The 21,608-nt window shown below is 40.4% G+C and overlaps 2 protein-coding genes across 3 annotated transcripts in view; one reads left to right on the top strand and one right to left on the bottom strand.

Moving 5' to 3' along the window:
• Positions 1-15,850, bottom strand: part of LOC137620497 (neuralized-like protein 2) — a 36,358-nt gene extending 20,508 nt beyond the window's left edge. Inside the window, exons 1-3 of one of the 2 annotated variants that reach the window (XM_068350675.1) lie at positions 15,718-15,850; positions 7,477-7,595; positions 5,507-5,700 (exon numbers count right to left, since the gene is read on the bottom strand). In XM_068350675.1, the coding sequence (XP_068206776.1) occupies positions 5,507-5,700; positions 7,477-7,568 (286 nt within the window). In that variant the 5' untranslated portion in view covers positions 7,569-7,595; positions 15,718-15,850. Of the gene's footprint in view, positions 1-5,506; positions 5,701-7,476; positions 7,596-15,700 lie in introns of both variants that reach the window. The other variant, XM_068350676.1, reaches the window with a different exon arrangement.
• A 4,953-nt stretch (positions 15,851-20,803) lies between these two features.
• Positions 20,804-21,608, top strand: part of LOC137621072 (thioredoxin-dependent peroxide reductase, mitochondrial-like) — a 29,348-nt gene continuing 28,543 nt past the window's right edge. The window contains exon 1 of the mRNA XM_068351513.1: positions 20,804-20,947. Coding sequence (XP_068207614.1) covers positions 20,915-20,947 — 33 coding nt within the window. The 5' untranslated portion in view covers positions 20,804-20,914. The remainder of the gene's footprint in view (positions 20,948-21,608) is intronic.

Raw genomic sequence — 21,608 nt, forward strand, 5'->3', positions numbered from 1 at the left:
TTTTAGCCGAGGCCAAGCATACCAGGAAAAGTGTCTTAAGAGTGAGATCTTTCAGGGAGGCTGAATGTAAAGGCTCGAACCTGTCTGACATGAGGAATCTTAGGACCACGTCTAAATTCCACCCAGGTGTAGCCAAACGACGTTCCTTAGAGGTCTCAAAAGACTTAAGGAGGTCTTGCAGATCTTTATTGTTGGAAAGATCTAAGCCTCTATGCCGGAAGACCGAGGCCAACATGCTTCTGTAGCCCTTGATCGTAGGAGCTGAAAGGGAGCGAACTTTTCTCAGGTATAAGAGAAAATCAGCTATTTGGGCTACAGAGGTACTGGACGAGGATACGGAAACTGACTTGCACCAGTCTCGGAAGACTTCCCACTTCGATTGGTAAACTCTAATGGTAGACGCTCTCCTCGCTCTAGCAATCGCACTGGCTGCCTCCTTCGAAAAGCCTCTAGCTCTCGAGAGTCTTTCGATAGTCTGAAGGCAGTCAGACGAAGAGCGTGGAGGCTTTGGTGTACCTTCTTTACGTGTGGCTGACGTAGAAGGTCTACTCTTAGAGGAAGACTTCTGGGAACGTCGACCAGCCATCGAAGTACCTCGGTGAACCATTCTCTCGCGGGCCAGAGGGGAGCAACTAACGTCAACCTTGTCCCTTCGTGACAGGCGAATTTCTGCAGTACCTTGTTGACAATCTTGAATGGTGGGAATGCGTAAAGATCTAGGTGTGACCAATCTAGGAGGAAGGCATCTATATGTATTGCTGCTGGGTCTGGGACTGGAGAGCAATAGATTGGAAGCCTCTTGGTCAGCGAGGTTGCAAAGAGATCTATGGTGGGTTGACCCCAAGCCGCCCAAAGTCTCTTGCACACATCCTTGTGGAGGGTCCATTCAGTTGGAATTACTTGACCTTTCCGACTGAGACAATCCGCTAGGACGTTCAAGTCGCCCTGGATGAACCTCGTTACTAGGGAGATGCCTCGATCTTTTGACCAGATGAGCAGGTCCCTTGCGATCTCGTACAGAGTCAATGAGTGGGTACCTCCCTGTTTGGAAATGTACGCCAAGGCCGTGGTGTTGTCCGAGTTGACCTCTACCACCTTGCCTCGAAAGAGATTCTCGAAGCTTATCAAGGCCAGATGAACCGCCAAAAGCTCCTTGCTGTTGATATGCATGCTCCTCTGACTCGAGTTCCACAGACCTGAGCATTCCCGACCGTCCAGCGTCGCGCCCCAGCCCAAGTCCGATGCGTCCGAGAAGAGAACGTGGTTGGGTTTCTGAACTGCCAGGGGAAGACCCTCTCGTAGGCTGATATTGTCCTTCCACCAAGTCAGACAAGTCTTTATCTTTTCGGAAATCGGGATCGAGACCGCCTCTAGCGTCTTGTCCTTTTTCCAGTGAAAAGCCAGATGGAATTGTAGAGGTCAGAGGTGTAGCCTTCCTAGCGAGACAAATTGCTCCAGGGATGACAGCGTTCCTACCAGACTCATCCAAAGCCTGACTGAGCAGCGTTCTTTCTTCAACATCTTCTGGATGACGAGCAGGGCTTGATCTATTCTGGGGGCCGACGGAAAAGCCCGAAAAACTTGACTGTGAATCTCCATCCCTAAATACAGAATAGTTTGGGATGGGACCAGCTGTGACTTTTCCAAGTTGACTAGGAGTCCCAATTCCTTGGTCAGATCTAGAGTCCAATTGAGATCCTTCAGACAGCGATGACTGGAAGAGGCTCTGAGAAGCCAGTCGTCCAAATAAAGGGAGGCTCGGATGTCCGATAAATGGAGGAATTTTGCCACATTCCTCATAAGCCTCGTAAACACGAGAGGAGCTGTGCTTAGGCCAAAGCACAGGGCCCGAAACTGGTACACCACATCGTCGAAGACGAATCTCAGAAAAGGTTGGGAGTCTGAGTGAATGGGGATGTGGAAGTAAGCGTCCCTTAGGTCTAGAGAGACCATCCAGTCTCCCTTTCTGACCGCTGCTAGGACTGACTTTGTGGTCTCCATGGTAAACTTCGTCTTTGTGACAAAGACATTCAGAACACTGACGTCTAGCACCGGTCTACAACCTCCTGTCTTCTTTGATACTAGGAAGAGACGGTTGTAAAACCCCGGTGATTGAAGGTCCGAGACTTTGACCACCGCTCCCTTCTCTAGTAAAAGAGACACTTCCAGTTTCAGGGCTTGTCTCTTTTCTTCCTCTCGGTACCTGGGAGAGAGATCGATGGGGGACGTCGCTAGAGGAGGTCTGCGTACAATAGGGATTTTGTACCCCTCTCTGAGCAACCTCACAGATTGATGATCTGCGCCTCTCTTCTCCCAGGCTTGCCAGAAGTTCTTGAGTCTGGCACCTACTGCTGTCTGAAGTTGCGGGCAGTCAGACTCTGCCCTTAGAGGACTTGGATCCTTTCCTCTTTCCTCTCTTCCCTTCGGCACGAGCACCTCCCCTGCTGGAGGCTCTGCCACGAAAGGGCGGGATAAACCTGGACGCTGGAGTGTCTATCCTAGGTCTAGCAGACAAGGCAGGCAAAGGGGGAGCTTTGCGAGCCGAGGACGCAACTAAATCGTGGGTGTCCTTCTGCACTAAAGACAAGGCAATTTCCTTAACCAAGACTTCAGGAAACAAGCACTTAGACAAGGGCGCAAAGAGTAGCTCAGATCTTTGGCATGGCGTCACTCCTGCTGACAGAAAAGAGCACAGAGACTCTCGTTTCTTAAGGACTCCGAACGTGAATGAAGCGGCAAGCTCGTTGGACCCATCGCGGACGGCCTTGTCCATGCAGGACATAATGAGTAAGGAAACATCCCTATCGGCAGATGAGATTTTCCTACTCAGGGCTCCCAAACACCAGTCCAGGAAGTTAAAGACTTCAAACGCCCTAAATATGCCTTTAAGAAGGTGGTCCAGGTCCGAGGGTGACCAACTAATCTTCGAGCGTCTCATGGCAAGGCGGCGGGGAGAGTCTACAAGACTTGAGAAGTCGCCCTGGGCAGAGGCAGGAACTCCCAAGCCGAGAACTTCTCCCGTGGCATACCAGACGCTCGATCTAGACGAGAGTTTAGATGGGGGGAAGGCAAATGCCATCTTCCCTAAACTCCTCTTGGTCTCTAACCAATCGCCTAACAGCCGTAAAGCTCTCTTGGATGAGCGAGAGAGAACGAGTTTCGTAAAGGCAGGCATGGTAGCAGGAACGCCTAAGACAAACTCGGACGGCGGCGAACGAGGAGCCACAGAAATAAAGTGATCAGGGAACAACTCTTTAAAAACAACCATGACTTTTCTAAAGTCCAAGGATGGTTGAACTGCTTTAGGCTCTTCTAATTCTGAAGGCTGATCCTCAGGCTGTGGTTTAGCAACGTCCTCATCTGACAGTTCCTCATCCGATAACTGATGAGAAAACGGCAAAGGTGTAGGCAACGTTTGACTCGCAGAGTCCGGTCGCACTGGTGCATACGTGACGGAGCCGGACGCAGCGTCCTGGAACTGCTGAACAGTCTGGGAACTGTCAACAACAGGTGCGCGAAGACGCACAGCGTCCACCCGAGACTGTTTAGACCGTCTGGGTTGTGCAGTCAACACCATACCGGGTTGCGGAGGTTGACGCACCGCGTCAAAACAAGTCAACTCTGATGGTTGATGAACGTCCTGAACGTCACCAATCGCATCAGTGCGTTGCCTAACGTCAACGTGCGGCTGGAAATCCACACTGGGTCGCATCGGTGGAGGTACCACCCCAACTGGTTGACGCGAGAAAGCTACATCCACGTCAACAGGACGCACAACAGAACGCTTGGATGGCTGATGGCCAGCAGGTTCAACGGAAACCTTCTCTGCGTTGTAGTCCTCCATCAAGGACGCAAGCTTAGACTGCATGTCTTGCAGTAACACCCATTTAGGGTCTACGGAAGCGGGTGCGGTAACAGACGGGGTTAGCGAATGAGACGGCACAACTTTGCCTCTCTTAGGCGGCGAGCAGTCATCAGATGACGGCAACGGGTCCGAACTGTCCCAGTGGCTACATCCAGGACGTTGGACTTGTCCTGAAGGGACCGACTTACGTTTTAAAGGTCTAGAGACCTTGGTCCAAGGTTTCTTACGTGAAACACCTTCGGACGACGAGGTAAAAATGGGCTCTCTCGTCTGATGGTAGGGGCGATCTTGACGAGATACGCCTGATACCAAAGAGGGAACGTCTGTTCGCTGATCAAGGCCTCTCGAACCCATAAGTCGTACGACATTGCTTCTCCCCTGGGCTTGGGAGCTTGCAAGAGGTCCCGGACTAGGTGGACGACAGGCACGAACAGACGAACCCTCGGTCGCAACACTGTTCACACCACTTTGCGTAACACTAGGCACTTTGACACTTTCCGCCGTGGCACTTTGGCACTTGAGTTCCTTCACGTCCGCCATGAGTTGATTCCGGTCACTTGCTAAAGCCTCAACTCTCTCCCCCAAGGCATGAATAGCACGCATCATGTCTTGCATAGACGGTTCCTGAGTGCTAGGAGGGGGTTAGGAACAACCACTACAGGGGAAGGATTAGGTTCAGGGGCATGTGGAGAGGAAAAATCTACAGACCTAGAAGAACTTCTCCTTACCCTATCTCTCTCTAGTCTGCATGTATATTTATCAAATTCGATCCAATCGAATTCCGAAAGGCCCACGCATTCCTCACACCGATCTCCCAATTGACAGGTTTTACCCCGACAATTGGAACAAACAGTGTGAGGGTCGAGAGAAGCCTTTGGAAGACGCCTCTTACAGTCCCTAGCATTACACTTTCGAAACTTGGGAACTTGAGAAGGGTCAGCCATTTCGAATTAGTCAAGGGAAAATTCCAAAAAACGATCTAAGTCATCAACAATTAATCCGATTCAAAAAAGAGTTCAAGGATGTATTTGAAGAAAAACACCTGTACTGCGAAAGCTCAAACCAAATTAAAGTACTTCACCAAATATGATGGGAAAAACTCCAGGTTCTACAGCGAGTAAAAGTACGTCTTGTCGACACGTCGACAGAGAAGAAATTGAAGGTTTTGTTTACATCCGAGAGTGGTATCTGGCCGACAGTTGGCGCTGGTGGGCACACCCGCAACCTGCATAGCGATCGCTCGCGAGTTTTTTATGTATGTGTCTGTCGAGCAACAGAGTTGCAGCTATTATATATTCACCGGCTAAGTTAAATATTTAAAAATCATTAATACTATTATCAATACTTTCTAAGCTACAACCATAGTTGGAAAAGCAGGAAGCTATAAGCCCCCACAGGGAAAGTAGCCCAGGGGACCCAACAGGGAAAGCAGTCCAGCGAGGAAAGGAAATAAGGAAAAACTACGAGAAGTTTAAGAACAATAAATAATAACATTAAAATAAATATTTTATATATAAAGCTATGTTAAAGGAAAAACTACGAGAAGTTTAAGAACAATAAATAACAACATTAAAATAAATATCTTATATATAAAGCTATGTTAAAAAAAAAAAAACCATAGTAGACGAGAGGTTACCATACCCATATTTGTCATGTCTGGAAGAGAATACTGGGGCAATTCTGCCAGCCCTGGATTGGCCGGATTTAGCTGGGTGAGACCAAGTCTCATGTGACCAGTCCATCCGGGCTCTGTCTTCTCGATTTCAACCAAGAAGATGTCCCCAGGATGCAAAGGCTGCTCCGTGATTGTGACTGCATTTGCAAAACTGGCTTTCCTGTGAAAATTAGAATGAAAAATCCATGATTTTGATCGTTCATAAAAAAGGTGTTAATAACGTTATGAAATTTCTTGAATTAGAAAAGGCATAAGGTGAACAATACACACATATATTATTATCCTTATTATTATTAGTTAAGATACAACCCTAGCCAGAAAAGAAGGATAATACAAGTCCAAGGGCTCCAACAGGGAAAAATAGCCCACTGAGGAAAGGAAATAAGTAAACTAAAAGAGAAGTAATGATTGATATAAAATATTTTAAGAAGAGTAAAACCATTAAAATAAATCTTTCATATATAAATTATGAAAACTTAATAAATTCTTATCAATATGATACTGTAAACATTTTTAAATTGATTAGTTTCCCACTTAATCTTAGAAATCTGTGATAGGAAAAAAATAATGTAACCATCAATACCCGTTATGAATACCTGTAGTTAGTTTATGCCTGGAACTACCATGGGCTTTCACAAGATCAAAGAGAACTCCAATGGTTTTGTATGGCTTTGAAAAGCCTTGCCGAGTTAGTTTAGATATAGATAATAGGTTTATAGTAAACTGACATTGGAACGAGAAAGGATTAATGAGGTAGAATCATTGTACCATTTAGGAACTATGATCTCCAATACAGGGTCTTTAGAATTAGAGTTTAGTGAAAGATTGAAAAAAGCAAATCAGACAATGGCTAGGTTAAGTAAATTTAGAAATCAAATTGCCTGAAATTACATATAAAAATCAAACTATATATCAGTTTAGTGAGATCGGTGTTACTCTATAGACATCAGTCATGGTATGACAATGAAACAATCTCCAATAGATTTAGTAGATTTGATAACTAAGCCCTCAGAAGTATCTTGGGAGTTAAATGGCAGGACAAGATTAGAAATTAAATTATAAGAGATTACTCGAGTGCCATATATGGATGAGATCATGATGAGGGGTAGATGGAGATGGTTTGGGCATGCTCTTCACAACCCCCAAGAGAGATTAGTTCACCAAATGTTCAGCTGGGCTCCACAAGGCACTAGATGAGTTGGAAGAACCAGGGCTACAAGGCTGAGGACTATGAAGAGCAAAGTAGGAGATGATGAATGGAGAAGTATTGAATTAAAATCTCAAGATAAGTGACAACTGGCGAAATCTAACCGAGGCCCTTTGTGTCACTAGGCGTAAAAGATGATGAGAATGATGAAACTGACCCATTTGTAGAACCAAATTGAAAAGGAGCAAAGAAAGTCTTCAGATTCTAAATTCCAAGCTAGCATAGTGGTAATCACAGTTTTCATTAACCTATAGATACAATTAGTTAGAGATATTTTTCAAAAGACTTCCTAAATGGAATGATAATGTTCATTACCCAGCTCTTTGGAGTAGAATGCAGACAGAAATTATCCCTTTTACCCCCAAAAGAACGTACTGGTACGTTTCACAAAACTCATCCCTTTACCACCATGGACGTACCGGTACGTCCTTGCAAAAAACTGCTATTTATAATTTTTTTTGCATATTTTTGATAATTTTTTGAGAAATTTCAGGCATTTTCCAAGAGAATGAGACCAACCTGACCTCTCTATGACAAAAATTAAGGTTGTTAGAGCAATTTAAAAAAGTATACTGCAAAATGAGCTTGAAAAAAAAATAACCCCTGGGGGTTAAGGGTTGGAAAGTTCCAAATAGCCTGGGGGTAAAAGGGTAAAGACATACAGCATAAAATGCTGATGCAACAAGCCAAATACAAATAATTGAACATAAGCTAACACGAATTACTCACCTATAGGCAACAGTATTGTTGTCGTATAGTATGACATTCGCTCCATGATTAGAATGGAAACGTGTGTAAACTTCATAATTTCCATCCATCATAGTAGCTGCTGATTGTCACAAGGCCATCTGCAAATAAAGGTTATAATTAAATATCTGGGGTTAAGAAGTACTGTAATTACATAAAATGAGATACCAACTAATGAGGAAACTACAAATAATTACTGAACCCTCAAAGATGCTACCAGACTTCTTATATAACTAAAAAAATAACTTAAATCAGCTGGGGAGAAAAGATAAATACATGAAAATGCCGTTATATAATTATAAAGAATAAAAGCTGTTACTACACAATGGCTTGAAAATTCACTTATGTAACACTATTAGTCTCTATTCACTTTCCCTTATTATGTATATAACTGTGTACTGCATACTTAGCAGTATTTGGTCTTACATAAGATTTTTATTTTTTAGTGCGCAATTAGGTATGTTAGTGTAAATACACGTTAATTGAAAAGAAATAAAACCAGTGAATTGTTATATAAGATATCATACATCAGAGGATACTCAATTATTTAACAGGGGAAGATAACCATGTAAATACCCATAAATACTGTGGTCTTTTATGAACAGCTATAAAAAAACCAAAATCCTTAATATCGCAAGAGGGTCTGCCTCTCTCTTTTATTCTTCTCCTGTACTTCTCTTTCTCCCTTTTTCCTTAAACTTTCCCATCCCGAGTACCTGCCTGCGAGCTATAAACTGTATTGTATCCAGGGGTACTCTTCCTTTCCCCATATTCCCCACATCCCTATTCTTATCATACTCATACTTTTATGAAATATTAGGCCCTTCTGCCGAACAAGCAAATTCATGAATAGCAAATCAGCAAATAGTAAGGTTAGACAATATCAAAATAAACAATAGTTAGATTGTGTCAACTTGCCCAATAAAAAAAAAAAAGGAAGAGAACACGTCTGAAATATGAGATTCACCCAAATGATAATGAATAACAATTTTGCAATTTGATTACAGCTGGAATAAAATTGCTTACAAAATTGAACTTTCACAGTAGAAAATGTTATTTTTATAATAAAATAAATTTTTGAATATACTTACCCGGTGATTATATAAGCTGCAACTCTGTTGCTCGACAGAAAACTCTACGTAAAAAATCCGCCAGCGATCGCTATGCAGGTAGGGGGTGTACTTCAACAGCGCCATCTGTCGTGCAGGTACTCAGTACTCAATGTAAACACAGAACTCAATTTTCTCCTCGGTCCACTGGGTCTCTATTGGGGAGGAAGGGAGGGTCCTTTAATATATAATCACCGGGTAAGTATATTCAAAAATTTATTTTATTATAAAAATAACATTTTTCAATATTAAACTTAGCCGGTGATTATATAAGCTGAATCACACCCAGGGGGGTGGGTAGAGACCAGCAATAATTGTTTACATTATTATGAGCTAAGGATTTTTTATTTCATTTTAGCAGTTATTCAAAATAACAAACATAAAATAAATAAGTACCTGGTAAGGAAGTCGACTTAAACAATTACTCTGCCTTTTTAAGTACGTCTTCCTTACGGAGCCTCGCGATCCTCTTAGGATGCTGAGCGACCCATAGGAGCTGAAGTATCAAGGGTTGCAACCCATACAACAGGACCTCATCAAAACCTCTAATCTAGGCGCTTCTCAAGAAATGACTTTGACCACCCGCCAAATCAAGTACTGTAGTATGCGAAAGGCTTCTTAGCCTTCCGGACAACCCAAAAACAATAATAAAACATTTCAAGAGAAAGATTAAAAAGGTTATGGAATTAGGGAATTGTAGTGGTTGAGCCCTCACCCACTACTGCACTCGTTGCTACGAATGGTCCCAGAGTGTAGCAGTTCTCGTAAAGAGACTGGACATTCTTAAGATAAAAAAGACGCGAACACTGACTTGCTTTTCCAATCGGTTGCGTCGATTATACTTTGCAGAGATCTATTTTGTTTAAAGGCCACGGAAGTTGCGACAGCTCTAACTTCGTGTGTCCTTACCTTCAGCAAAGCTTGGTCTTCCTCATTCAGATGGGAATGAGCTTCTCGTATTAACAGTCTGATAAAATAGGATAAAGCATTCTTTGACATAGGCAAAGATGGTTTCTTAACTGAACACCATAAAGCTTCAGACGGGCCTCGTAAAGGTTTAGTTCGTGTTAAATAGAACTTAAGAGCTCTTACAGGGCATAAGACTCTTTCTAGTTCATTTCCAACCATACGATAAGTTTGGAATATCGAACGATATTGGCCAAGGCCGAGAAGGCAGCTCGTTTTTGGCTAGAAAACCAAGTTGTAGAACATGTAGCCGTTTCGGATGAGAATCCGATGTTCTTGCTGAAGGCATGAATCTCACTGACTCTTTTAGCTGTGGCTAAGCATATCAGGAAAAGTCTTTAAGGTGAGATCTTTCAGGGAGGCTGATTGTAGCGGTTCGAACCTGTCTGACATAAGGAATCTTAGTACCACGTCTAAATTCAAACCAGGTGTAACCAAACGACGCTCCTTCGTGGTCTCAAAAGACTTAAGGAGGTCCTATAGATCTTTATTGTTGGAAAGATCTAAGCCTCTGTGACGGAAGACTGATGCCAACATGCTTCTGTAACCCTTGATAGTGGGAGCTGAAAGAGATCGTTCTTTCCTCAGATATAAGAGGAAGTCAGCTATTTGAGTTACAGAGGTACTGGTCGAGGAAACGGATACTGACTTGCACCAGTTTCGGAAGATTTCCCACTTCGATTGGTAGACTCTAAGGGTGGATGTTCTCCCTGCTCTAGCAATCGCTCTGGCTGCCTCCTTCGAAAAGCCTCTAGCTCTCGAGAGTCTTTCGATAGTCTGAAGGCAGTCAGACGAAGAGCGTGGAGGCCTTGGTGTACCTTCTTTACGTGTGGCTGACGTAGAAGGTCCACCCTTAGGGGAAGTGTTCTGGGAACGTCTACTAGCCATCGAAGTACCTCGGTGAACCATTCTCTCGCGGGCCAGAGGGAAGCAACTAGCGTCAACCTTGTCCCTTCGTGAGAGGCGAACTTCTGCAGTACCTTGTTGACAATCTTGAACGGAGGGAATGCATATAGATCTAGATGTGACCAATCTAGGAGAAAGGCATCTATATGAACTGCTACTGGGTCCGGGATTGGTGAGCAAAATATTGGGAGCCTCTTGGTCATCGAGGTTGCGAAGAGATCTATGGTTGGCTGGCCTCAGGTGGCCCAAAGTCTCTTGCATACATCCTTGTGGAGGGTCCATTCTGTTGGAATTATTTGTCCCTTCCGACTGAGACAATCTGCCATGACATTCAAGTTGCCTTGGATGAACCTCGTTACTAGTGATATGTCTAGACCTTTTGACCAGGTGAGGAGGTCCCTTGCGATCTCGTACAACGTCAGAGAGTAGGTCCCTCCTTGCTTGGAGATGCACGCCAAAGCTGTGGTGTTGTCCGAGTTCACCTCCACCACTTTGCCTTGAAGGAGAGACCTGAAGCTTTTCCAGGCCAGACGTACTGCCAGTAGCTCCTTGCAGTTGAAATGCATTGTCCTTTGACTCGAGTTCCATAATCCCGAGCATTCCCGACCGTCTAATGTCGCACCCCAGCCTACGTCCGATGCGTCCGAGAAGAGAACGTGGTTGGGAGTCTGAACAGTCAGGGGAAGACCCTCTCTTAGGTTGATATAGTCCTTTCACCAAGTCAGACAAGACTTTATCTTTTCGGAAACCGGGATCGAGACCGCTTCTAGCGTCTTGTCCTTTTCCAGTGAAAAGCTAGATGGTATAGAAGAGGACGGAGGTGTAGTCTTCCTAGTGACACAAATTGATCCACGGATGACAGCGTCCCTACCAGACTCATCCACAGCCTGACTGAGCAGCGTTCCTTCTTCAGCATCTTCTGGATGGATAGCAGGGCTGGGGGCTGATCGTCCTGTTCAGCAACGTCCTCATCCGAAACTGATGAGGAAACGGCAACGGAGTGGGCAACGTCTGACTCGCTGAATCCCGTCGCACTGGTGGATGCGTGACGGAGCCGGACGCAATATCATGGAACTGCTGCACAGTCTGTGAACTGTCAACAACCATGGGTGCGCGAGGAAGTACAGCGTCAACCCGAAACTGTCTAGACCGTCTGGGTTGTGCAGTCAACACCCTACCGGGTTGCTGAGGTTGATGCACTGCGTCACAACAAGTCACCTCTGCTGGTTGTTGAACGTCCTGAACGTCAACAACCACCTCCGAGCGTCGCTTAACGTCAACGTGCGGCTGGCAACCCACACTGGGTCGCATCGGTGGAGGAACCACCTCAACTGGCAGACGCGAGTAGGTTACCTCAGCGTCAACAGGGCACACAACCGACCGGTTGGAAGGTTGTTAGCCAGAAGGAGGAACCACCTCAACTGGCAGACGCGAGTAGGTTACCTCAGCGTCAACAGGGCGCACAACCGACCGGTTGGAAGGTTGTTGGCCAGAAGGTTCTTCTCCGCATTTAAGTTCTCTATCAAGGACGCAAGCTTGGACTGCATGTCTTGCAGCAAAGCCCATTTAGGGTCTACGGGAGCAGGTGTGGCAACAGACGGGGTTAGCGACTGAGGCGGAACCGTTTACCATCCCTGAAAGCCTTGTTATGTGTGACATAATAGTACAGCAAAACTTCAAAGGCTCGACAAAAGCTGAGAAGTTGACCTGTAAACAACTTGGAGCGTCTCCTGGCTAGGCGCCAGGGAGAGTCTACCAGAATTGAGAAGTCTATCTGGGCAGAGGCATGAACTCCCAAGCCGAGAACTTCTCTCGTGTCATATCAGACTCTCGCTCTATAAACCAGTTTAAAAGAAGGGAAATCAAAGGCTGTATCCCCCAAACTCCTCCTGGTGAAAAAACCAGTCGCCTAGCCAACGTAACGCTCTCTAGGAGAGCGAGAGAGCACTAGCTTAAAAACAACGGCTTCGAAGTAGCTAGGCCTAGTGTAAGTTCTGACGTTTAGGCGAACGAGGAGCAGCAGTTACAAGATCCGGACGAAGATCCTTAAAAAAAACATCATGATTTAATTAAAGTCCATAGGAGGCTAAGCAGCTTAAGGCTCCTCTCCATCTGACAGAGTCCTCAAGGGAATATCAGTAGGAGGGAGAACAGCAACTTCCTCATCTACAGGAACCTTGTCCGATAAAAGCTGAGTCTCTCACTGGTGCATTAGTAGCAGACCAGAACGCAACGTCATGTAACTGCTTGACAGTCTGTGAACTGTCAACAACTGAACTGTCAACCACAACAGGTGCGTGAGGACGTACAGCGTCCACTCGAGACTGCTTTGACTGTCTAGACTGAGCAGTCAAAACAACTCTAGAATGCGGAGGTTGACGCACCGCGTCAAAACAAAACAACTTAGACTGTTGTTGTACCTCGCGAACGTCAACGGAAGGTTCCGTGCGTCGCTGAACATCAACATGCGGCTGGCAGGGTACACTGGAACGCATGATTGAGGAGAAAATTGAGTTCTGTGTTTACATTGAGTACTGAGTACCTGCACGACAGATGGCGCTGTTGAAGTACACCCCCTACCTGCATAGCGATCGCTGGCGGATTTTTTACGTAGAGTTTTCTGTCGAGCAACAGAGTTGCAGCTTATATAATCACCGGCTAAGTTTAATATTGAAAAATACTCTATATGCTAAGTACTGTAGTTTCATGGAATTATAATAAATTACTTAGCCTCTTTTTTTTTTTTTTATTTACCTTTGTACTAGCTAATGTCTGAATTTTGTGCTAACTCTATTTCACATATATTACCTGGATACAATGCCTTTAAAAGAACTACAGTTTACAAACTGAAAGTTACTGGCCATTCGTATAATTGGAATCTTTGAATTTTAATTGTCAGAGCGTTACGATTTGAATCCTCATACATATTCCTACTACAATCTCTAAAAAGTGTTCATTCTCCCTATGTCCTATCTACCAAATTAGTTTTTGTTTGGCAATTAATCTTGATAACACTATCACTGTTGTTGTCTAGTCTTTAAGGGTTGGTTGAATTAATTTCGTGGATGTGGTTAGATAAGTTTGCTTTTCAATATTGTACTTGTTCTATGCTTTGACCTGACAAATAAACTAATGGCATATGTATTTAATACACTTCATATGGCATCTTTCAACCTCGTGGAGCCAAGATGCTCTATAAGTAAGAAATTACTGTAGCATACTAGGTTGGATTTTGGATGACCCTAAGGTTCTGATTTTTACGGTTTACATTTGTGACACAATCATTCAACCTAAAGGCCGTAGTTCATTTAGTTCAAGCATAATTACATTTGACATAATAAAATCAGACTAAGCTACCTACAATAGTAACTATGGGGTATCTTTACCCATGCACCACCATTGGTAAACATTGACACTTCCGGTAATGCGTGCATAATTAAGTCAACGAATTCTTGTTCCTCAAAACACTCGTCAATGCAAAATTTTGAGTAGCCCACATGCACCACTTGACAGAATAGAGAAGAAAGATAACTGTAAGCTTGCGATTCACACCAAATTAAAGACCAGTAAGCAAATAATTACTGTCAGATCGGCCGACAAACATACACTTCATTAAATTTGCGTAAAGACGGACATGGTTACAAAGGATTCCCAGTTTCCATGCAAGCATTAGGTCTAGAGACCCAAGGATTCACATGTGTACCGGAACTCCAATACTTGCCCTAACCTTAAATGACATGTTCTTATACACTGGCTAGGGTGTATGTATGATAGCGGCCACCTGTATGCATGATGACTGCCAACTAAGAATACGGCAGTCTAAGGGGGATTGCAGGGGGATGGTAGCTCCCCCATTAGGTAAGTAGTTAAGGACACTGCTTGTAAGTTAGGTAAAGAAGTTTAAGTTAGGTGGTGTTCTTGTGTAGAGGTTTAGTTTTAGTATGGCAGTGTAAGGGGGTTGCAGGGAGGGGCGTTAGCCACCCCGTTAGGTAAGTATGTAAGACACGACTTGTATGTTAGGTTGGGGGGGGGGCGTTAGCCACCCCGTTAGGTAAGTAGGTAAGGAAACGGCTTGTATGTTAGGTTAGGGGGGAAAGTTTAGGTTAGTTGATGTCCATTTTGAATCCACACGGGAGGAACTGGCCGCTGCTAAACAAAGGCTCCGTTTTAAAGTCTTACAAACGACTAGGAAATAAGACGAAAATTCACATTTTCTACGCACGCGGGAGGAACCGACCGCTGATATACGTAGGCTCCCAGTGGCCTTCATCATCTCACCCTAAACCATAACCAAAAATTTACCTAGGGCATTATCTTCTTTCTCATTCAACATTTTGACTTAGCTCAACAATAGTAGTTGTATGATCAATTTTACTATAATACAACTTGCAATTACAATGCAATACAATAAGCATAGTTTAGAATATGTTAAAAGTTGAACAATAACAAAGTCAGGGTTGACTTATTATTATCAATTGCTAAGCTACAACCTTAGTTGGAAAAGCAAGATGCTATAAGCCCACGGGCTCCAACAGGGAAAATAGCCCAGTAAGGAAAGGAAACCAGGAAAAATTAAATATTTTAAAAACAGAAACATTAAATTGAATATTTCCTCTATAAACTATAAATACTTCAACTAAATAAGAGGAAGAGAAATTAGGGGGTGTATGTATGATAGCGGCCACCTGTATATATCATGTCAAGCCTAGAATACGGAAGTGTAAGGGGGGTCGCAGGGAGCGTTAGCTCCCCTGTTAATTAAGTAGGTAAGGACACGGCTTGTAGGTTAGGTTAGGGGGGGGGAGTTAGTTGATGTCCATTTTTAATCAGTGCGAGAAGAACTGGCAGCCGATATACAAACGCTCCGAAATTAGATAGAATAGAGTGCCCGAGTGTACCCTCAAGCAAGAGACTTTCCTTAGGGTAAACGTTGCCTCACTGTTAGTACAGTATCGTACACTACCGCAAATCTATCGCCAACAATACTGTACTATCGTAGGCTAAGGTAGGGTTTCCCGGACTTACGATACGGCATAAACTTGAATTACACCTCGAATAAAAATCAAATTCTGTCAGAATTTATCAAAATGCCGATTACCTATTAGTCTTGCCAAATTTGTAGCTCGAGGCCCAAAATAAAAGTGGCCGGGTTGGCCCCGGTTTAAAAAGATGAATAAAGCAAAAAATATCATCAAGATGACTCTCAAAGTAACATGTTAACATACTTTACAATATTTAGCACCTGAATGTAATCTGTTGGATGTTATTAAGACGGAATGATGACGCCGACGACCGAAAAGCAGAAGAAAAATGGACACCAAAATCCTCAATGGATGGTCGATGTTTACACTTTGCCAAATCTTCCTCTTCTTTTCAAGATGGTTTGTGACCCCAAATATATGAAAAATATATTTATTAAATTTATTTAATTGATTCTTACCTGTGATAAATATGAAAAATATATTTATTAAATTTATTTAATTGATTCTTACCTGTGAGATGCAGAGTTAAGTACAGTACTTCACTCAAAAGAGGTTGAACACTGAGGACAATTAAAATTTTAGGAATTTATATCTTTTCAAAACTAATATTGGTAAACCTTGTTCTATAATTCTAATGCTATTCCATATTTGCATTTATCATGAATTGACTTCAGAGCTAGGACAAATACATTGGGTTTTAATATATAAAACAGACACAAAGATTGAAATATAAACTGTGTATTCTGTGATGTATAAGAAAATGCTAACTACTTCATGTTATATTGTCCACAGTATAGTGATATCATAATAAAAGCAATTGAGCTCCAACAACCATACAAAGGATATAGTGCAGAAACAGTAGGAAATTCCTTTTTTTGTGAAGAAAATAAGAAAAGTGTACTTCAACAAATGTGGATAAAAATGAAAAAACTACTGATAATAAGGAACACACAAAACTAAAAGACACAGAGCTAGGACAAACACATTGGGTTTGGATATAAAAAACAGACAAAAGATTGAAATATAAACTGTTTATTCTATGATATAGAAGAAAATGCTAGCCACTTCATGTTATATTGTCAATTTGTCCACAGTATAGTGATATAAGAATATTGTTGCCCTCCTTAAAATATTTTATTTTTCATTGTTTCCTTTCCTCACTGAGCTATTTTCCCTGTTGGAGCCCCTGGGCTTATAGCATCCTGCTTTTCCAGCTAGGGTTATGGTTTAGCAAGTAATAATAATAATAATAATAATAAAAAGCAATTGAGTTCCAACAACCATATGAAGAAGATAGTGCACAGACAGTTGGAAAATTCCCTTTTTTGTGAAAAATAAGAAAATTGTAATACAATAAATGTGGATAAAAAGGAAAAAACTAGTGAAAAGAAGAAACACACAAAACTAAAAGACAGAGTAAGGACAAACACATTGGGTTTGAATATAAAAAACAGACACAAAGATGGAAATATAAACTGTGTATTCTATGATGTATAAGAAAATGCTAACTACTTCATGTTATATTGTCCACAGTATAGTGATATAAGAATAAAAGCAATGGAGCTCCAACAACCATACGAAGATGATAGTGCACAAACAGTTGGAAAATTCCCTTTTTTGTGAAAAATAAGAAAATTGTACTACAATAAATGTGGATAAAAAAGAAAAAACTACTGAAAAGAAGAAACACATAAAACTAAAAGACACAGAGACGCCGTTACATAAGTGAAGCCTCCTCAACGTGAATCTGATCTGATCTGAAGATGTTCTCGTTCATAGCATCATTTTAACAAATCGCTTTATATGGACAAGAGATTAAATAATATTATTGAGGCTCAATTACCATTATCATTATTACGAGTTAAGCTATAACCCCAGTTGGGAAAGCAATATGCTATAAGCCAAAGGGCTCCAATAGAGTAGCCGGGTGAGTCAGTGAAACAAGGGAATAAATAAAATACAAGAGAACTAATTAGTAATTTAAAAATCTAAGAACAAAATTTTGATTATTTTCTGGATAAGATGCTAAATATATCAGTTTATTTATGAATTATCAATTCTTAATATGATTCGACTGTTTTATTTCATAATCTACATACTTACATGAATGAAAAATTTTTAGTTTTTAAAAAATCAAAATATGATTATATCCTACAAAATTAAACTAAATAAAGTCGGATTTATAAAATTCTCAATATTATTTTACAATTTGTATCATTTTGTCAAAGAATGCAACAAGTTACTAGAGAAACATTACAATAACCAAGCTACAACCCTAGTTGGAAAAGCAAGATGCTGGGGCTATGACTTAAGATTCTAGATATTGTTAAAACGAAATTCTTCCTCGGAATTATGTATGTTACCAATTATACAAACGTTAAAAATTATTCACATAAATATTTAAAGAACAATAGTGATAAGTCTTGGTTCCTGGTTATTAGATTAATAAACCTGGTTTTTACAACAGTAATAATTATGAAACTGTCACAATATCACTCACAATAACCCTTTTAATAGACAGGTTTTGAAATGTTTTAAGTAAGAATATTCTAATCTAATTAATTTGCATAACCGCTATATATCGAAGACCTCAAAATGCTTATTGTTGTGGTCACTCAACTATGCTGAATTTCTCTGTTGGATCAACCAGCTGTACCAACATTGAGAGAGAGAGAGAGAGAGAGAGAGAGAGAGAGAGAGAGAGAGAGAGAGAGAGAGAGAGAGAGAGAGAGATTTTACACCTTTTTGTAATAAGAAACCTCAAACATTTGCCATGGAACGCTATATATTAATTACTAATTCATTTTCGCAATATTAGTATTATTATGACTTTTAGGGTATAATTGCTTGCCTGTTGAACCTGAAAATTTAGGAGAGAGAGAGAGAGAGAGAGAGAGAGAGAGAGAGAGAGAGAGAGAGAGAGAGAGAGAGAGAGAGAGAGAGAGAGAGAGAGAGAGAGGGTGTTCTTGCCCTTAAGCTGTAGAAAATTCTCAGGTAAGGACAAGTCCATGATATTTAAACTTTTTCATAGGCGTGCATGAACATTGCATGTAGGCCTACGATAAGAAGAGGGCTTATGGACGTTGTGTTAAAATACTATTTAAATGTCTTAATCTCTATCTTTTAGCGCACTATATCTGTGCCAGGCGGTCTAGAAAATAATTTTCTATACAATCTAAGGATAGCAAATGTATGAATATATTAACTGTTGTATAAGTAATGTCTGCATGTATATTCCCTGTATCAATAAACATGGAATAAAAGATGACATACAGCATTCTTTTTCATATATATATATATATATATATATATATATATATATATATATATATATATATATATATATATATATATATATATATATCGACTGGATTATAGATTACCAGTTCTTATTTCCTTTCCTCACTGGGCTATTTTTCCCCGTTGGAGCCCTTGGACTTATAGCATCTTGCTTTTCCAACTAGGGTTGTAGCTTGGCTAATAATAATAATGATAATAATAATGATAGTAATTCCGGTAAATAACCTAACCGAAAATCTAGGATTGTAGTTATGGGTTTAGAAGAGTCATCAATGGCCATTGCCTATCCATCCCTGGTCCTAGCTTGGGTGGAGAGGGGGCTTGGACGCTGATGATATTGATAGTCAGGTTCTGGGACATTGTCCTGCTTGCTTTGGCAATGTCACAATTGTCACTGTCCCTTGCCTCTGCCATTCATGAGTTACCTTTGAACCTTTAAACATGCTTCTCTTAATTCTTTGTTCTATCAAAATGATTAAACTAACATGATTTCTTACCCCTCTCACAGGTAAGGTTATAATTTATTTTATATCAATTATGTCTAGCACTTCTTGCTGTATAAGTATTTGTATAGTTTAAGATAATTATTCTTATGATTTTCAAGGGCCAATATATAATCAAAGTCCAGAAATGCTGAAACCGGATGAACATTGTTCCTGCAATTCATTTGCAACTTTTTATGGTTATCTCGCTTGCATGCAATCTAAAAGCAAGCAAGATTAACATGGTAAGTTGCAAATGAGTAGGAGGAACAGTTAAAATTTAACAGAAAAACGTATTAATATATACACAAGTAAATTGTCATGTGCAGAGCTAAAATTGTAGTCATCTCTTAAACCTTTCTTAGGAGCATAAATAATTTACTAAGTTTCTTCTCTTACTTCTACAATGACATCCATTTATCGCTTTTTATAAGATTAACAAAGTCTACCAGATATGAAATTTAAAGTATTTTCTCATTCTCTAATTCACACACACACACACACACACACACACACACACACACACACACACACACACACACACACACACACACGTAGGCCTATATACATAATAAAAGCTGCAAATTAAATTGAAAATGCTAAATGCTGAAAATTTAATTCGAAATTCCTTCAGAAATATAAATTTTTCAGGAAAATCTAATAATGAAGCTACTTTTGAGACTGCTCAATGCTGAAACACACACACACACACACACACACACACATATATATATATATATATATATATATATATATATATATATATATATATATATATATATATATATATATATATATATATTCAAGCATTACAGTTTAAAGATTATTATATAAGCCGACCATTAGAGGTGAAAAACTTCTTTACGAATAATGGAATAAACCTGTTTCACAACAATGACTAAGCTTTTTATATCTCCCAAAGCATATTATTTTAAACCTAAACTATAAATTATCATCTCAATTAATCAAGTTAATGACATTAATTATATATAAAAAAGAAATTGAAAAATGTTAATATTGATATTGAGAATGTGTTGCTAGATATGGGAATTTATCCCTAGATTTGGAGATTTTTGGTGTCCGATGGGGATATTCTGTACAAATTTCTATGAAGGAAAAACGAAGATGATTAACCCTTTATATTGTTGATATTAGTTTATTTGCACTTATATGAAGTATAGAGAACACTTTCTAAACCTTTATATTATTGCAATTAGTTTATTTGCACTTATATGAAGTATAGAGAACAATTTCTATATTAGTAAAATTTACATGATCAGTGGAAAATATTTTTGTGGAAATGGGGAGTTTTGTGTTGTTTTGGGGATTTTTTATCGCGAGTTTTGGGGAATTTTAGACTAACCCACCTGGCAACAGTTGCCAGTTTGGCCTTTATTTAGGCCAAAAAAAAACTCAAATTTAGCCTTTTTATAAAATTGGTTGGCCTTTAGTAATATGAAAAAAAGGCGGGCTTTAAATACTATATTTTTGGCCTTTTTTGGCTTGGCCTTTTAAAGCTGGTTGATTATAAGTTGGCCTTTTCTCAATTAGAAAACCTGGCAACCCTGCCTGGCAACACACTGGTCTTGGAGATATCAGATAAGTCTATTTAAACCGGCAGCTATTTATTGCTATTGCTATTGCTACTTATTGCTAGCAATTGAAATCTATAATTATGGCTGGCGTATTGAGGAAATTGGCAATTACCGTAAGTATATATTGGAAAAATTGCTTTAAAATATACGTTATATTCATTGGACCTATATTATATAGACGTCTTCTAAGTTTGTTGCTTAGTGCAAATTTTGATATAAAAAAGGTTATATTTGAAATATAATTTGCTTTGCAATAGGATTATATATCTTAGATATATACTAATATAATAGGCTTTTCAATAGGGTAATTCATTCTCATTTTAAAATTTATTATATAAAATGTTAACATAATCTAGTGGGTTTGTAGATCGGTGGACACATTCCTGGAGACCTTAAAGGTTAATTCCTTTTTGTATAAATAAAGATATGTCTTAAATATTAATATAATAGGCTTTACAATATGGTAATGTACTGTGTTTAATGCCAAAGTAAAGATGCATTCACTAAGGTTAGGTTGGATCTGTGGTAGAGTTCAGATACCAGTAAAATTATAGTTACAGACGGGACAACATTTCAAACAGAAAAATAGTTTTTCCTGTAATATATAATGTTCTTTTAACTAAATTTGACCTTCATTTCAATAGCATTTAAACTGAAAACCTTCAACAGTAGATAAAACGAAAATCCTTTAGACCGTATTAGAACGAGAATATTTTTTAGAAATCTAGTGGTTTTTGCTACGCCGTGCGCTCGCTTCGCTCGTGAAAAAGAGAA

The sequence above is a fragment of the Palaemon carinicauda genome, chromosome 27 (genome assembly GCF_036898095.1).
Source record: "Palaemon carinicauda isolate YSFRI2023 chromosome 27, ASM3689809v2, whole genome shotgun sequence".
NCBI lineage: Eukaryota > Metazoa > Arthropoda > Malacostraca > Decapoda > Palaemonidae > Palaemon > Palaemon carinicauda.